The 16457-nt window shown below is 43.8% G+C and overlaps 1 protein-coding gene across 1 annotated transcript in view; it reads right to left on the bottom strand.

Annotated features, from left to right (window-relative positions):
• Positions 1 to 14945, bottom strand: part of LOC142249666 (NUAK family SNF1-like kinase 1) — a 50180-nt gene extending 35235 nt beyond the window's left edge. The window contains exon 1 of the mRNA XM_075321462.1: positions 14358 to 14945. Coding sequence (XP_075177577.1) covers positions 14358 to 14618 — 261 coding nt within the window. The 5' untranslated portion in view covers positions 14619 to 14945. The remainder of the gene's footprint in view (positions 1 to 14357) is intronic.
• Between the last annotated feature and the right edge of the window lie 1512 nt (positions 14946 to 16457).

The raw sequence follows: 16457 nt of genomic DNA, 5'->3' as shown, positions 1-16457 counted from the left end.
CTTTAAGGAGGATCTTTCCATTTACTGGAAGCAAGCAGAGCTGTTAAGAATGGAGCAAAATGAGGATATACCTCAAGTTATCAGGATGCTATTGTATAGTGGCTATGAAGAAACAATCACAGGGACAATAGAAAGCAATGACCGGCTGACCCTCTCCCACAGCTGCGGTGTCGTCACGTAATTTGGGCCAGTGCTAGCACCTGAGCGGTGGCCGTCACCCTACTTGTTGCTTTCTTATTCTGTCTGATACACAGTCATGTTTGTAGCTGCGTCTGTAGACAGTGACTTCCTCCATCGTCTGCGCCATATTCCTTACATAGCAAAGAATCGGACTAGATAGGCTCTCATCAGCCTGACATGGCTGATAACAGGGACAATAGATTCAACGGATGCCCTAAAGCTAAATCTTGCCCTCGCCCAATTATGACACGAGTAATCCAGCAACATCAAAAGCCAAAAATCTTATATTTAGGATCCTTTTTTGCTATAAAGAAAAATTAAAAGTTTAAAGGGAATCTGTCCGCAGGTTTTTGCTACCTCATCTAACAGCAGCATGATGTAGGCAAAGAGGCCCTGAGTTCATTGATGTATCACTTAGATTAGTGGCTGCAGCAGTTCTGACACTGAAAGATTTGAGATTTTGTATGTAGCAGTGCTGGGAGAGCTTCCCCTGCCCAGACCAGGCTTTTTAGTGCACATTTCCAATGACAGAAGCTGCTAATCACAGAAGGGGGTGGAGTCGGACTACAACTCACATGCTGCTGAGACCCACTAATGATAAAGATAAGAGGCTTAAGCTAACATTGCAGATAAACAAAAAAAGACTGTGAGATAACATGTACATTTCCATCCACAGAAGCTGCTAATCACACAGGGGGTGGAATGGGACTACAACTCATGAGCTGCTGAGACCCACTAATGATAAAGATAAGAGGCTTAAGCTAACATTGCAGTTAAATTAAAAAAGACTTTGGGATAACATTTACATGTCCATAGACAGAAGCTGCTAATCACACAGGGAGCAGAGTTGTAATACAACTCATGAGCTGCTGAGACCCACTAATGATAAAGATAAGAGGCTTAAGCTAAAATTGCAGGTAAATTAAAAAATACTGTGAGATAACATGTACATTTCCATAGAGAGAAGCTGCTAATCACACAGGGGGAGGAGTCGGACTACAACTCTAGTGAGGCTGAGACCCACTAATGATAAAGATAAGAGGCTTAAGCTAACATTGCAGATGAACATAAAAAAAGACTGTGAGATAACAGACACAGGGCTGAAGTTTCTGTTTTAACCCTTGCAGCATGTTACATTGCAGAAATATGCTGACAGAGACCCTTTAGACATACTGTGTAATACTTCCTTTCTCCTGTAGAGGTGCTGTAGGTAAATGAAACACTTACTGCCAGGTTTCCAGAGATGGTCACTTTGTGACTTACTTTTGTCAAGTGACACTTGTGCAAATTGGAGAGCCACATAATTAATAATAATAATAATAATAATAATAATAATATAAAATGGTGAAGGATATCGAGATCATATTTAATGATACAAGTGATTGAGCAGCTGCTCTTTGTTATGGATCACTCATATAAAGTGTTCTAATGTGCACAGCGCCACCCGTGGGCGTCCTCCATGTGCGCAGTCTTCCTGCTGCTGGAGGGACAGATGTGCTTCTGGTGATGGATGGGCCCGGAAGCCTTTATCTAGCAGACAACTCAACAGCTTCCAGAAAACACTTAGCCACATCCTCCTGCAACTCATGCGTCTGCTGCGTCATCAAGGCTCTGTGATAAGTGGCGCAAAAACTCTGCAGGATTCTCATCTCACCCAGGAGGAATTCAGGACTAAAAATGGAACACAACTCCTGATGATCAGAATGTGAACTATGCCATACAATCACATCACCAGGAGTCACTGCGACAGACCTTTCCGCTGTTTCCCAACATCCCAGAGTCATAGATGGAAGGCGAAATATTACAATCCACAAAGTTGTATCTGTATTGCCTAAAAGTGGCCATGAATGTACTGAAGAAGAGAACATTACTGATTAATGCAGCACCCACAGTGTACGGGGGACTAATACATATTATAGATCTGTGTTGCTAAAAATAAAATATGAGCACAAGCTGAGAGAATGTATGTACACGCTGACTCCACTGGTGAGTGCAGCTCTGGAGTATAATACAGGAGGTAACTCAGGATCAGTACAGGATAAATAATGTAATGTATGTATACAGTGACTGCACCAGCAGAATAGTGAGTGCAGCTCTGGAGTATAATACAGGATGTAACTCAGGATCAGTAATGTAATGTATGTACATAGTGACTGCACCAGCAGAATAGTGAGTGCAGCTCTGGAGTATAATACAGGATGTAACTCAGGATCAGTACAGGATAAGTAATGTAATGTATGTACACAGTGACTGCACCAGCAGAATAGTGAGTGCAGCTCTGGAGTATAATACAGGAGGTAACTCAGGATCAGTACAGGATAAATAATGTAATGTATGTATACAGTGACTGCACCAGCAGAATAGTGAGTGCAGTTCTGGAGTATAATACAGGATGTAACTCAGGATCAGTAATGTAATGTATGTACATAGTGACTGCACCAGCAGAATAGTGAGTGCAGCTCTGGAGTATAATACAGGATGTAACTCAGGATCAGTACAGGATAAGTAATGTAATGTATGTACACAGTGACTGCACCAGCAGAATAGTGAGTGCAGCTCTGGAGTATAATACAGGAGGTAACTCAGGATCAGTACAGGATAAATAATGTAATGTATGTACATAGTGACTGCACCAGCAGAATAGTGAGTGCAGTTCTGGAGTATAATACAGGAGGTAACTCAGGATCAGTAATGTAATGTATGTACATAGTGACTGCACCAGCAGAATAGTGAGTGCAGCTCTGGAGTATAATACAGGATGTAACTCAGGATCAGTACAGGATAAGTAATGTAATGTATGTACACAGTGACTGCACCAGCAGAATAGGGAGTGCAGCTCTGGAGTATAATACAGGATGTAACTCAGGATCAGTACAGGATAAGTAATGTAATGTATGTACACAGTGACTGCACCAGCAGAATAGTGAGTGCAGCTCTGGGGTATAATACAGGATGTAACTCAGGATCAGTAATGTAATGTGTGTATATAGTGACTGCACGAGCAGAATAGTGAGCGCAGCTCTGGAGTATAATACAGGATGTAACTCAGGATCAATACAGGATAAGTAATGTAATGTATGTGCACAGTGACTGCACCAGCAGAATAGGGAGTGCAGCTCTGGAGTATAATACAGTATGTAACTCAGGATCAGTAATGTACTGTGTGTACATAGTGACTGCACCAGCAGAAAAGTGAGTGCAGCTCTGTAGAATAATACTGGATGTAACTCAGGATCAGAACAGAATAAGTAATGTAATGTGTATTCAGTGACTGCACCAGCAGAATAGTGAGTGCAGCTCTGGTGTATAATATAGGTGGTAACTCCAGGATCAGTACAGGATAAGTAATGTAATGTATGTACACAGTGACTGCACCAGCAGAATAGTGAGTGCAGCTCTGGAGTATAATACAGGATGTAACTCAGGATCAGTACACGATAAGTAATGTAATGTATGTAAAGAGTGACTGCACCAGCAGACTAGTGAGCGCAGCTCTGGAGTATAATACAGTATGTAACTCAGGATCAGTAATGTAATGTCTGTACATAGTGACTCCACCAGCAGAATAGGGAGTGCAGCTCTGGAGTATAATGCAGGATGTAACTCAGGATCAATACAGGATAAGTAATGTAAAATGTGTACATAGTGACTGCACCAGCAGAATAGTGAGTGCAGCTCTGGAGAATAATACTGGATGTAACTCAGGATCAGTACAGGATAAGTAATGTAATGTATGTACACAGTGACTGCACCAGCAGAATAGTGAGTGCAGCTCTGGAGTATAATACAGGATGTAACTCAGGATCAGTACAGGATAAGTAATAAGCTTTAAAAAGAACAATCATATCAATATTTTTGGCTATTGCCATTAAGCTTCAGCGTTCAGATCTAGGCAATTCTCACTGCACACAAAAATATATTGTCTGTCACTTTAAATCTGAACTTTTTTTTTTTTTAATGCTGATCTGGTCCTTGTTTGGAGCACACACATCTGCACGGCTGACCACATCTCTGGGACCACCATTCATGAAGGGGAAAGTTTTCCTTTCTTTCCCCCCCAGGAATCGCAGACTCCAATATTTCTTTATATAAAATTCTTCCTGTCGCTCTGGGAATTCTGCTGGAATGTTGGCAGCCACCGGAATCATTCAGATTCCTTCTAGCACATTCATTCTGGGCTGAGAATAAGAAGAAAATAAAGGTGGGAAAACATTGAAAGAAGTGAAAAAATGTCTCATGCTGGTAAGAACAACCAAATGGGGCGCTCTGATCCTTTTCCATCTATGATATGTTGGAGAAATATGAAAATAATCCTCAAATTGCCAGATTATCCAATATTCTGGATTATTAAATGGTCAGAGCAAATGTCATTGCAGCTGCACTAAAATCAAATCTTTATTTTTATATAGCGCTAACATATTCCGCAGCGCTTTACATACATCAGGAACACTGTCCCCATTGGGGCTCACAATCTAGAGTCCCTATCTGTATGTCTTTGGAGTGTGGGAGGAAACTGGAGAACACCCACGTAAACACGGGGAGAACATACAAACTCCTTGCAGATGGTGTCCTGGGTGGGATTTGAACCCAGGACCCTAGCGCTGCAAGACTGCAGTGCTAACCACTGAGGCACCACAAGACTGCAGTGCTAACCACTGAGTCACCACAAGACTGCAGTGCTAACCACTGAGCCACTGTGCCGCTCTCAGGCAGCGTTCACACGAACATATATTCTCTATCCGAGAAAACGATCCGATTCTGAGAAAAAACGATCTCACTCATCAAACTCTGATCAGACGTGGAAAATAAAAAAAAAAAAAGTGTCTCCACCTTCTCCAATACATCAGTCTGTGAAAATCTGACTGCACTCAGATGTCATCCGAGTATAGTCCGATTCTTTTCATGGACTCATATACTGGACTGGCCTAGTGCCACCCGATACCTGAAGGCAAATCATGCATGTGCAGGTCCTCATTGAATAACATTGGTCCGAGTGCAATCTGATTTTTTTGACGGGCCGAAAATACGGTTGTATACACGAGCCCTAATTGTGTGATTTTCCTGCAACTCGCAAGTGACAAATAGACATCCTAATTATTTGTCTATGTTTTGTTTGTGAAATTGACACAATAGGTGGGAGATGTTACAGCTCACCTCCTCCCCTTTCCTGTACAACGAATGAAAACACCTCTATATACAGTAGATAACTCAGAATACACCATTTACAATAGGGGATATCACAGCTAACCTCCTCCTCCTGTACAATCACAGATAACACCTCTATATGCAGTACATAACATAGGATTGACAATTCTCAATAGGTGATGTCACAGCTCACCTCCTCATGTACAATGACAGAAAAGACCTCTATATAAAACAGACAACACATGATCCACCATTCACAATGGCTGATGTCACAGCTCTCCTCCTCCTCCTATACAATAATTGATAACACCTCTATATACAGGAGATAACACAGGACTCCCCATTCACAATAGATAATGTCACAGCTCATCTGCTCTTCCTGCAAAATGACTGATAATACCTTTATATACAGTAGATAACACAAGATCTACCTTTCACAATAAGTGATGTCACAGCTCACCTTCTACTCCTCCTCCTTTACAATGACTGATATCACCTTTATATATAGTAGACAACAAAGGATCCACCATTCACAATGGGTGATGTCACAGTTCATGTCCTTCTCCTGTACAATGACAGAAAACACCTCTCTATACAGTAGATAACACACGATCCACCATTCACAATAGGTAATGTCACAGCTCACCTCCTCCCCTGTACAATGACTGATAACACTTCTATATACAGGAGATAATACAGAATTCAACATTCACAATAGGTGATGACACAGCTCACCTCCTCCTGTGCAATGATTGATCATCCCTCTATATACAGTAGACAACACATGATCCACAGTTTAGAATAGGTGATGTCACAGCTCACCTCCTCCCCCCATGTACAATGACAGAAAACACCCCTCTATACAGTAGATAACACAGGATCCACCATTCACAATGGGTGATGTCACAGCTCACCTCCTCCTTCTCCTGTACAATGACTGATGACACCTCTATATACAGTATATAATACAGGATCCACCATTCACAATAGGTGATATCACAGCTCACCTCCTTCCCCTCCTGTACAATGACTGATAACACCACTATATACAGGAGACAACACGATCCACCATTCACAATAGATAATGTCACAGCTCCCCCCTGTACAATGACTGATAACACTTCTATATACAGGAGATAACACAGGACCCACCATTCACAATAGGTGATGTCACAGCTCACCTCTTCCCCTTCCTGTACAATGCAGTGATCAGAGCATGCCTAGAAAGCTCTCTTGTATAAATCACCGAGTCAAAAGTCAGCTATTGTAGTCCATTAGTTACGTAGCAGACTTAGTGGAATTCCAAGAGATATAATATATATATATATATATATATATATATACACACACACTCACGTCTGACCGCGGCCATATTGTTTTTTATTCAGCTTTTTCTGAATCAGATTCTTGACAGTAGACCCTGGCACAAGATGTCACATTTTTTTTCAGTTGTCTATTGATGTGGGCTTTTCCACACTCTCTCTGCAGCTGTGTGACAGCCCATGTGGGCACGGCCGCTGAGCGTGTTCAGATTGATGTGTGCTTTTCCACACTCCCTCTGCAGCTGTGTGACAGCCCATGTGGGCACGGCCGCTGAGCGTGTTCAGATTGATGTGTGCTTTTCCACACTCCCTCTGCAGCTGTGTGACAGCCCATGTGGGCACGGCCGCTGAGCGTGTTCAGATTGATGTGTGCTTTTCCACACTCCCTCTGCAGCTGTGTGACAGCCCATGTGGGCACGGCCGCTGAGCGTGTTCAGATTGATGTGTGCTTTTCCACACTCCCTCTGCAGCTGTGTGACAGCCCATGTGGGCACGGCCGCTGAGCGTGTTCAGACGAGTCAGCACCCAGCTCCTTCGCAATATATGACACATTTTGTGGAATTCTTGCTTTCACCATCACCCTTTGTTTTTTACATTTCTATATATGAAAGCCGACAGTTCGGGGAATAATACTCCCAAATTGACAGTGGTTTAATATTTATGGTGGACGTAACATTGAAATGATGATCAAAACTATTTTCATTTTGTAAACATGGAAACTGGTGTAAAAAAACATCCGGCATAAAGAGATCTGACATGTAAAACAGCAGGATCTGATTGGTTGCCACTGATGGGATAACCTGGGACCGGGGCTCCTAAACAGGCCCTCAGGCTAGGGGGCCCTAACTGTCCCTGATCTCAGAGTTACGTCTGAGCAGGGAGGAAAAAATAAGATGACGAGAGAACGCCATAACAACTTCACGCACAAAGTACTACAATCCCCAGCAGGACTGGGATACAACAGCACACGGCCCGGTGTAGAAATAGCTATAGTCGGCATGGGAAGACAGATTACTCCATCTTAAAAAAGGTGGGGAGTAGCTGTGATAGGTCTTCCCACAACATGTGACCGTAGAGGTAAGTAGCAGGCCAATAGAAATTAACTCCTTCCAGCATGATCACAAATGAACACACAGCTCGTTGATGCCTTTGCCTGCCTGTGTAACTAAGAAGAACCAGATAAACCACAGTGTGGAGTGTTAGAGTCTGTAGTGTGAACAGCGTCTGATGCCGCCATGACACCTGGCGAATTATGAGCCAAACCCCGTGTGACACAAGGGCAACAAGGTCATTTGTTTCTTAAGGCTGGGACTACAAAGCGCATTTGACTAAAACATATATTTTGCGGCTAAAGATTGCCGTAAGCTGCTGCCACATCACAGCATAATGCAAGTGAATGTAGTCGCTTTGGGACCCTCAAGGTCAAGGTACCACAAGCAAACAAGTCACAAAAAATCCAACTGGTTCTGACTTTTTGTGACTTACTTGTCGCGGTCATTGTACATTACTGATTGCAATGCGATCACATTCACTTGCATTATGTTGTTGATTTGTAGAGCAGCTAAAGACGCCATGTTGCCCTAGCCTAAGATAGATTAGCTGTAATAAAAGCCATATAGAAACATAACTATAGGGGTTGCACAGTCAATCTTAGGTAAGGATGGTTGACCTCGGGGAGATCAACATCCAACACCGCGGAGACACCATCATGTGTTTCTCAACGCAGTGACACTAGAACAATTTTGGCATAGGTGGTCTCCTTGACTGGAGACTGCCCTTCCCGTGGTTGTTCCTTCCCGGTGAAAGACCTGGCTAGTTTCCTGCCAGTGTTGAGAAACATGTGATGGTGTCTCCGCGGCATTTTTGTTTTGCATATTTTCCTAGGGGGCCTTGTTCTAGTGTCACTGCGTTGAGAAACACGTGATGGTGTCTCCGCGGTGTTGGAGGTTGATCTCCCTGAGGTCAACCATCCTTACCTATGTAGTCTTCTACTAGGCATTGCTCCCACTAGCCAGTTTCCTACTCTACACTGATGAGGGGCAAATACCCCGAAACAGCTGTCTGTGGCTGGATACCACGTTTGGCATAGGGGGTTTTCTTGACTGGAGACTGCCCTTCCCGTGGTTGTTCCTTCCTGGTGAAAGACCTGGCTAGTTTCCTGCCAGCGTTGAGAAACATGTGATGGTGTCTCCGCGGCATACTTGTTTTGCCGAGTCAATCTTAGGCCTAGGAGGCCCAAATTATATGCGATAATTAGCAACATATCATATATTTTATATTGGGACCAGTTACAGTTAGGTCCAGAAATATTTGGACAGTGACACAATTTCCGCGAGTTGGGCTCCGCATGCCACCACATTGGATTTGAAATGAAACCTCTACAACAGAATTCAAGTGCAGATTGTAACGTTTAATTTGAAGGTTTGAACAAAAATATCTGATAGAAATTGTAGGAATTGTCACATTTCTTTACAAACACTCCACATTTTAGGAGGTCAAAAGTAATTGGACAAATAAACCAAACCCAAACAAAATATTTTTATTTTCAATATTTTGTTGCGAATCCTTTGGAGGCAATCACTGCCTTAAGTCTGGAACCCATGGACATCACCAAACGCTGGGTTTCCTCCTTCTTAATGCTTTGCCAGGCCTTTACAGCCGCAGCCTTCAGGTCTTGCTTGTTTGTGGGTCTTTCCGTCTTAAGTCTGGATTTGAGCAAGTGAAATGCATGCTCAATTGGGTTATGATCTGGTGATTGACTTGGCCATTGCAGAATGTTCCACTTTTTTGCACTCATGAACTCCTGGGTAGCTTTGGCTGTATGCTTGGGGTCATTGTCCATCTGTACTATGAAGCGCCGTCCGATCAACTTTGCGGCATTTGGCTGAATCTGGGCTGAAAGTATATCCCGGTACACTTCAGAATTCATCCGGCTACTCTTGTCTGCTGTTATGTCATCAATAAACACAAGTGACCCAGTGCCATTGAAAGCCATGCATGCCCATGCCATCACGTTGCCTCCACCATGTTTTACAGAGGATGTGGTGTGCCTTGGATCATGTACCGTTCCCTTTCTTCTCCAAACTTTTTTCTTCCCATCATTCTGGTACAGGTTGATCTTTGTCTCATCTGTCCATAGAATACTTTTCCAGAACTGAGCTGGCTTCATGAGGTGTTTTTCAGCAAATGTAACTCTGGCCTGTCTATTTTTGGAATTGATGAATGGTTTGCATCTAGATGTGAACCCTTTGTATTTACTTTCATGGAGTCTTCTCTTTACTGTTGACTTAGAGACAGATACGCCTACTTCACTGAGAGTGTTCTGGACTTCAGTTGATGTTGTGAACGGGTTCTTCTTCACCAAAGAAAGTATGCGGCGATCATCCACCACTGTTGTCATCCGTGGACGCCCAGGCCTTTTTGAGTTCCCAAGCTCACCAGTCAATTCCTTTTTTCTCAGAATGTACCCGACTGTTGATTTTGCTACTCCAACATGTCTGCTATCTCTCTGATGGATTTTTTCTTTTTTCTTTTTTTTCAGCCTCAGGATGTTCTGCTTCACCTCAATTGAGAGTTCCTTAGACACCTCAATTGAGAGTTCCTTAGACCGCATGTTGTCTGGTCACAGCAACAGCTTCCAAATGCAAAACCACACACCTGTAATCAACCCCAGACCTTTTAACTACTTCATTGATTACAGGTTAACGAGGGAGACGCCTTCAGAGTTAATTGCAGCCCTTAGAGTCCCTTGTCCAATTACTTTTGGTCCCTTGAAAAAGAGGAGGCTATGCATTACAGAGCTATGATTCCTAAACCCTTTCTCCGATTTGGATGTGAAAACTCTCATATTGCAGCTGGGAGTGTGCACTTTCAGCCCATATTATATATATAATTGTATTTCTGAACATGTTTTTGTAAACAGCTAAAATAACAAAACTTGTGTCACTGTCCAAATATTTCTGGACCTAACTGTAGGTTACCGCTCTAGAACCAGACCCATTTGGTGACATTTTGGTGCCACAGCTCCCGCCAGCCTCTGGCCAGCATTATTTGTCTATCTGTCCTACACGCCTACCACCTTTTCCCCTCACAGATAAGGCTTCTGTCAGTTTCTAAGCATTAAACAGCTGTTGTGGTCTGCAGTCGGGGGATTTGGTCTATTTTTAAAGGCGCGACCATGCAAGACTATCTGTTGAGTTAGTATATATCTTTGCCAAACAGTTTATTTAACTTGGCAGGGATGAGGCACGCCGCACTGCGGACCGCGCTCGTTCTCATTACATTCTTGATGCATTCTGCAGAATTTTCAGCTTGCAATCACGAAACATTGTTAAATTCAAAAATCCAAAATAGTTGTTAAAAAAATCCGAAAACCTAAAAATAACCCTCCATTGAACAAAAAGCCCAATATCTAGGTGTAACAATAACAGCTCTTACATGGGTCCAGGAAGCTGAGATGTAAGGCGACATGTCATGGGCATGTTCCAGTTCCTGCGTGTGACCAAATCCTAAATTAAATTAGGTCAGTACTTCCCTACAGGACCCCATTATATCGGAGACTTGTGCGGGCCTACTTGCTATAAATCGACTAGCGAGTGTTTAGAGATAGTGGCGATATTGAAACGGCAGCACAATGTAAATGTTCTCATATTCATTTAAGGGGTTGTCAAGGATAAAAAAAAAAACAAAAAAACACATCTTTCTTCATAAAACAGCGCCACACATGTTTACAGGTTGTGTGTGGTATTGCAGCTCAACAGCGTTTACTTTAATGGAGTGATATATCAGACACGACCCACGGACAGATGTGGTGATGTTTTTGGAAGGAGCAGCCATGTTCTTTCTAATCCTGGAAAAGACTTAAAAATGGCTATACGTAGCGACACAGTTTGGCAATCAGATTTCATTCTGGTTCCGACAACGTAGTTATATGTTAATACACAGTATATCATATGTCCAATCAGTTTAGAGTTTTTTCATTCTGGTCTGAAAATGAAAGGAGTGCTCTGATTGGTTGCTTTGGACAACATAGATACACATTACTTAGTGTATATACAATATATATATATATATATATATATATATATATATATATATATATATATATATATATATATATAGTATATACACTATGTCCAATCAGTTTAGAGTTTTCATTCTGGTCTGATTGGTTGCTGTGGATAACATGGACTTTATTTATATGAAGATATCCAATCAGATTTCAGCTTTTATTCTGGTTCGGGCAACGTAGTTATATGTTAATAAATATATATATATATAATATATATATATATATATATATATATATATATATATATATATATATGTCCAATCAGTTTACAGTTTGCATTCTGGCCTGAAAATGAAAGCAGTGTTCTGTTTGGTTGCTTCGGACAACTTAGGGGTACTTTGCACGCTGCGACATCGCTAGCCGATGCTAGCGATGCCCAGCGCAATAGTACCCGCCTCCGTCGCACATGCGATATCTTGTGATAGCAGCCGTAGCGAATATTATCGCTACGGCAGCTTCACACGCACTTACCTGCCCTGCAACGTCGCTCTGGCCGGCGACCCGCCTCTTTCCTAAGGGGGCGGGTCGTGCGTCGTCAAAGCGACGTCACAGGGCAGGCGGCCAATAGAAGCGGAGGGTCGGAGATGAGCGGGTCATAACATCTCGCCCACCTCCTTCCTTCCGCATAGCCGGTGGAGGTAGGTAGGAGATGTTCCTCGCTCCTGCGACTTCACACACATCGATATGTGCTGCCGCAGGAACAAGGAACAACATCGAATCTCCTATTGGTGTGACATTATGAAACTGTCCGACGCTACACAGATCACCGATTTACGACGTTTTTGCGATTGTTTATCGGCGCATCTAGGCTTTACACGTTGCGACGTCGTTACCAGCTCCAGATGTGCGTCACTTTCGATTTGACCCCGACGATATCGCAGTAGTGATGTCGCAACATGCAAAGTACCCCTTAGGCCCCTTTCACACATCAGTTTTTTGCCATCAGTCACAATCCGTTTTCTCGACGGATCGGTCGCAGACTGTGGCTGAACTGATGCGACGGATCCGTTTTTCAACGGATCCGACTAGCTGGGGGCTAAATAATAGATTGGAGCATGCTCAGTTAATGAAACGGAATCCGTCACCGGATTCCATCATTTGACGGATGACAACGGATCCTGCGCCCATAGGCTTCCATTCTACCAAAAGACGGATGGCGATGGATCCGTCACTGTCCTTTTTTTCGACGTACACAAAAAACATTACTGTGGATGTCGTCTCCATCCAACGGACAGCATTTTTCGACGGATCCGACGGATCGACCGACGGATGAAACGTGAGGCCATCCGTCACTAATACAAGTCAATGAGAAAAAAACGGATCCAGCGGCATAAGTCGCTGGATTTGTTTTTTCCAAAATTCCACGGATTGTGACTGATGGCAAAAAACTGATGTGTGAAAGGGGCCTTAGTTGAATGCAGGGGCAGAAGAATCGCAGTTGCAGAGGTCGCCATTGCGACCGGGTCTGAGGGTTCAGGGGGCCAGAGGACCTCATGTTAAAGATATATTATATCCAATCAGTTTACAGTTTCCATTCTGGTCTGAAAATGAAAGCAGTGCTCTGATTGGTTACTGTGGACAACATGGGATTTATTTATATGAAGAGGTCAAATCAGAATTCAGCTTTTATTCTGGTCTGAAATAGAAAGCAGTTCTCTGATTGGTGACTGTGGACAACACATCCTGTTCTTATTTTCTCTATGACACACAATGGTTGCTATGGATATTTGTTAATGTATATGAGGCCCAAACAGATTTCAACTTTTATTTTGGTGTCAAAATGAAAACAGTTTTCAGAATGGTTGCTAAGGGCAACAGCTTCATTCTCTTACACATAAAATCTCCCGCTTGAATGTAATAAAGCAAAGCAGGAATTTCTTCACTATCTCCCTGTATCTCTATGCAGCGGAGGCATTTACCTCCAGGGGCTGCAAACCTCGTTATCCACATTTACATGTAATTGATATTTGCCCCTGGTCATAGACTTTACCCCTACATACTCCATTAGATGAACCTCTCCCTATGTGATTATCCACAGATAACATCCATCACAAGGACTGAAATGTAAAACCTTTCACCATGGAGTACTGGTCCAATCACTACAACTCCCCATTACCACCACCGGACCTAGCCATAGATGTACGACCACATCTGGCCGGACCTGGATTACCCGATCCCTCAAAATATAATGTGTTATGGTAACATAGGAGGAAAAGCGGCGGCCAAATATATCTGACACCACTTATCCTTGGATAAATCCTTTCACTGGGAACATCACGGACATGTAATTATATATATGTTTATGATCGTGTGTATATATATATATATATATATATATATATATATTTTTATATATATATATATATATACATACATACACACCTATATATATATACATACACACCTATATATATATATATATATATATATATATATACACATATATATATACACATATATGTACACACACATATATATATACACACACACATATATATATATATATATATATATATGTATATATATATATATATACACTGGTATATTATATCATATATGACAAATTCAGCTCTGCTACATCGGCGCCAAGAGTAGTACACTAATAAAATATGAAAATGAATATGGTGGCCATCACTTACCATCATGCCAGTGATCTTGTCTATCCCCCTCTTCACTTTTCCATATGTTCCCCCTCCGAGTGTCTCCAGCAGCTGGTAGCGGTGTTTGATACTGCGCTTTTGATGGTGTTTCCTCACGGCCCCTGACCCAGAAGCAGCATCTGACACCCCACAGGGGTCACACCTGTCCCAACTAGGGGACCTCTCCTCTTCTCTTCTACGCCCTATGCCACCCATCCTCACCCCATCCCTTGCGTTGTCCTCCCCGGTCACCCCTGTCATGGTGTCCTCCTGGTTTTTTTTCAGCTAAATTATCTATATGGGCATACTAAATCCTAAATAAATAATGTTAAATAATTCCTAATAAATTAACAGAAAGCTACAGATTTTTTGTCTGGGTGCAAAAGTTGCAGCTAAGTTATTGGCAAAAAGTTTGTAAAGTTGCAAACCCCTTATGCAGGGTCTGGGGGGGTTACCTATCCTGGAGCTTAACCCCTTCCCTTCTCTGACCCCTCAGCAGCTGCTATGGTGTCCAGGCGGCTGTCATTATCCTCTGGTTCCTGGGCTGTGGTGTCTGAGCCCTGGCAGGCAGAGTGTGCACTGAGCAGAGACTGGCCTTGCATTCTCATAGTATGGCTGGGAGGAGACAGATTTGGGAAGTGGGTGAGGTCTCCTCCCCGGCCGGATGACTGATGTGACAATCACATCTTCTACCTGCTGCTGCAGGGCGTAATGCTGTCGTGTGGGAGGATATATTATTATTGTAGTATATTATATTGTGGTGTAATAATTCTATAATTATGGTATAATTATATTGTGTGATATAATAGTGTAACTGCAGAGATTAGAGGGAAACATTATAGGATTAGTCGCAGTGGTCATTAGTGGCTCCAATACAAAACCTACCATGTGCCATATAGAGCATACTGGCATCTTCTTATGTGGCGGGGGGATTTTGGCCTTGGGTATCAAGATCTGGCGGCAATCGCTGCAACTGAAGCCCTTAAAGGGTTATTCCCAATACCAAACGTTATCCCCTCTCCAAACAATAGGAGCCCTGGGAGTCTGACTGCTTTTAACGCCACCGATCTCCACAGGTCTCTGAAATACACGCTTCGAATAAAATGGCTACCGTATATATGTGCCACCATTCCTTTCATTCTCAATGGCATTGCCAAGTACAGCACTCAGCTTTTCCTGGCAGTCCTGTCGCGGGCGGAGGAGGGGGCGCTGCGCTCTCCCACTGCTCGGGTCCGGCTGCCGCTGCAGCCTGCTGCTGCTCGGTGGCTCGAGCGATGGGCCGGATCCCGGGGACTCGAGCGGCGCTCCTCGCCCGTGAGTGAAAGGGGATTGGTTTTTGGGATTGTTTATTGTCCGTGACGCCACCCACGGCTGTGGTGATTGTGTGGACACCACCGCTGCTCTGTCTGGGGGGGGGGGGGTCCCGGGAGTGATGGTATGGAGCAGCTAGATGTTGATTTGCCCCTCCGTGGGTAGGGGATTTTTGGTAGTCCCGGGGCCCGATGATGGGGAGGTCAGGATGGTGGACAGGCGGGTTATGGGGCCTGTGGAGGTGCAGGGACGCAGGGGTAGCGCTGTGCCGCACGGCACGGAGGTACTCACTCAGCCCAAGGAAGATGACACAGTTCACGGTAAACAAACGGCTGGTTGGACGGGTCCCTCGGACGGCTACGGTGCTGATGTTCCCTGCAGTTAGCGGTGACGGTCACTTCCCTGCACCTAAGTACGGTTCTTTGGTAGCGATGGATTCCCACCGGTAACCCGCTCCCCAGCTTCGATATGAGCCGGGGGAGCCCCTCTCTTGCCCGCAGGCGCTGGCCCTGGGAAACTTGTGCCCTGGCGGTGGCGGTGTCTCCCCTTCACGGTCGGACTGTTGCCTTCAATCGGGACTTGGTTGTTGGGAGACCCAGAGGTCCCCTTCACTGACGGATTTGGCAAATTATGGCGACTCCTAGCCTTGCCGGGATCCGAAAGGCCCCTGCCAATGGTGCTGACTGCTCTTCGTATACCGCTCCGGTACCGCCGGGCCACCACCCGTTCACGGTCCTTTCGGCATCCTCCAAGCAGCCTCTCCTGCAGACAGTCACCGCTGTCTGCCAA

Source organism: Anomaloglossus baeobatrachus, chromosome 8, assembly GCF_048569485.1.
Source record: "Anomaloglossus baeobatrachus isolate aAnoBae1 chromosome 8, aAnoBae1.hap1, whole genome shotgun sequence".
Taxonomy (NCBI): domain Eukaryota; kingdom Metazoa; phylum Chordata; class Amphibia; order Anura; family Aromobatidae; genus Anomaloglossus; species Anomaloglossus baeobatrachus.
This window is presented reverse-complemented; position numbering and strand designations above follow the sequence as displayed.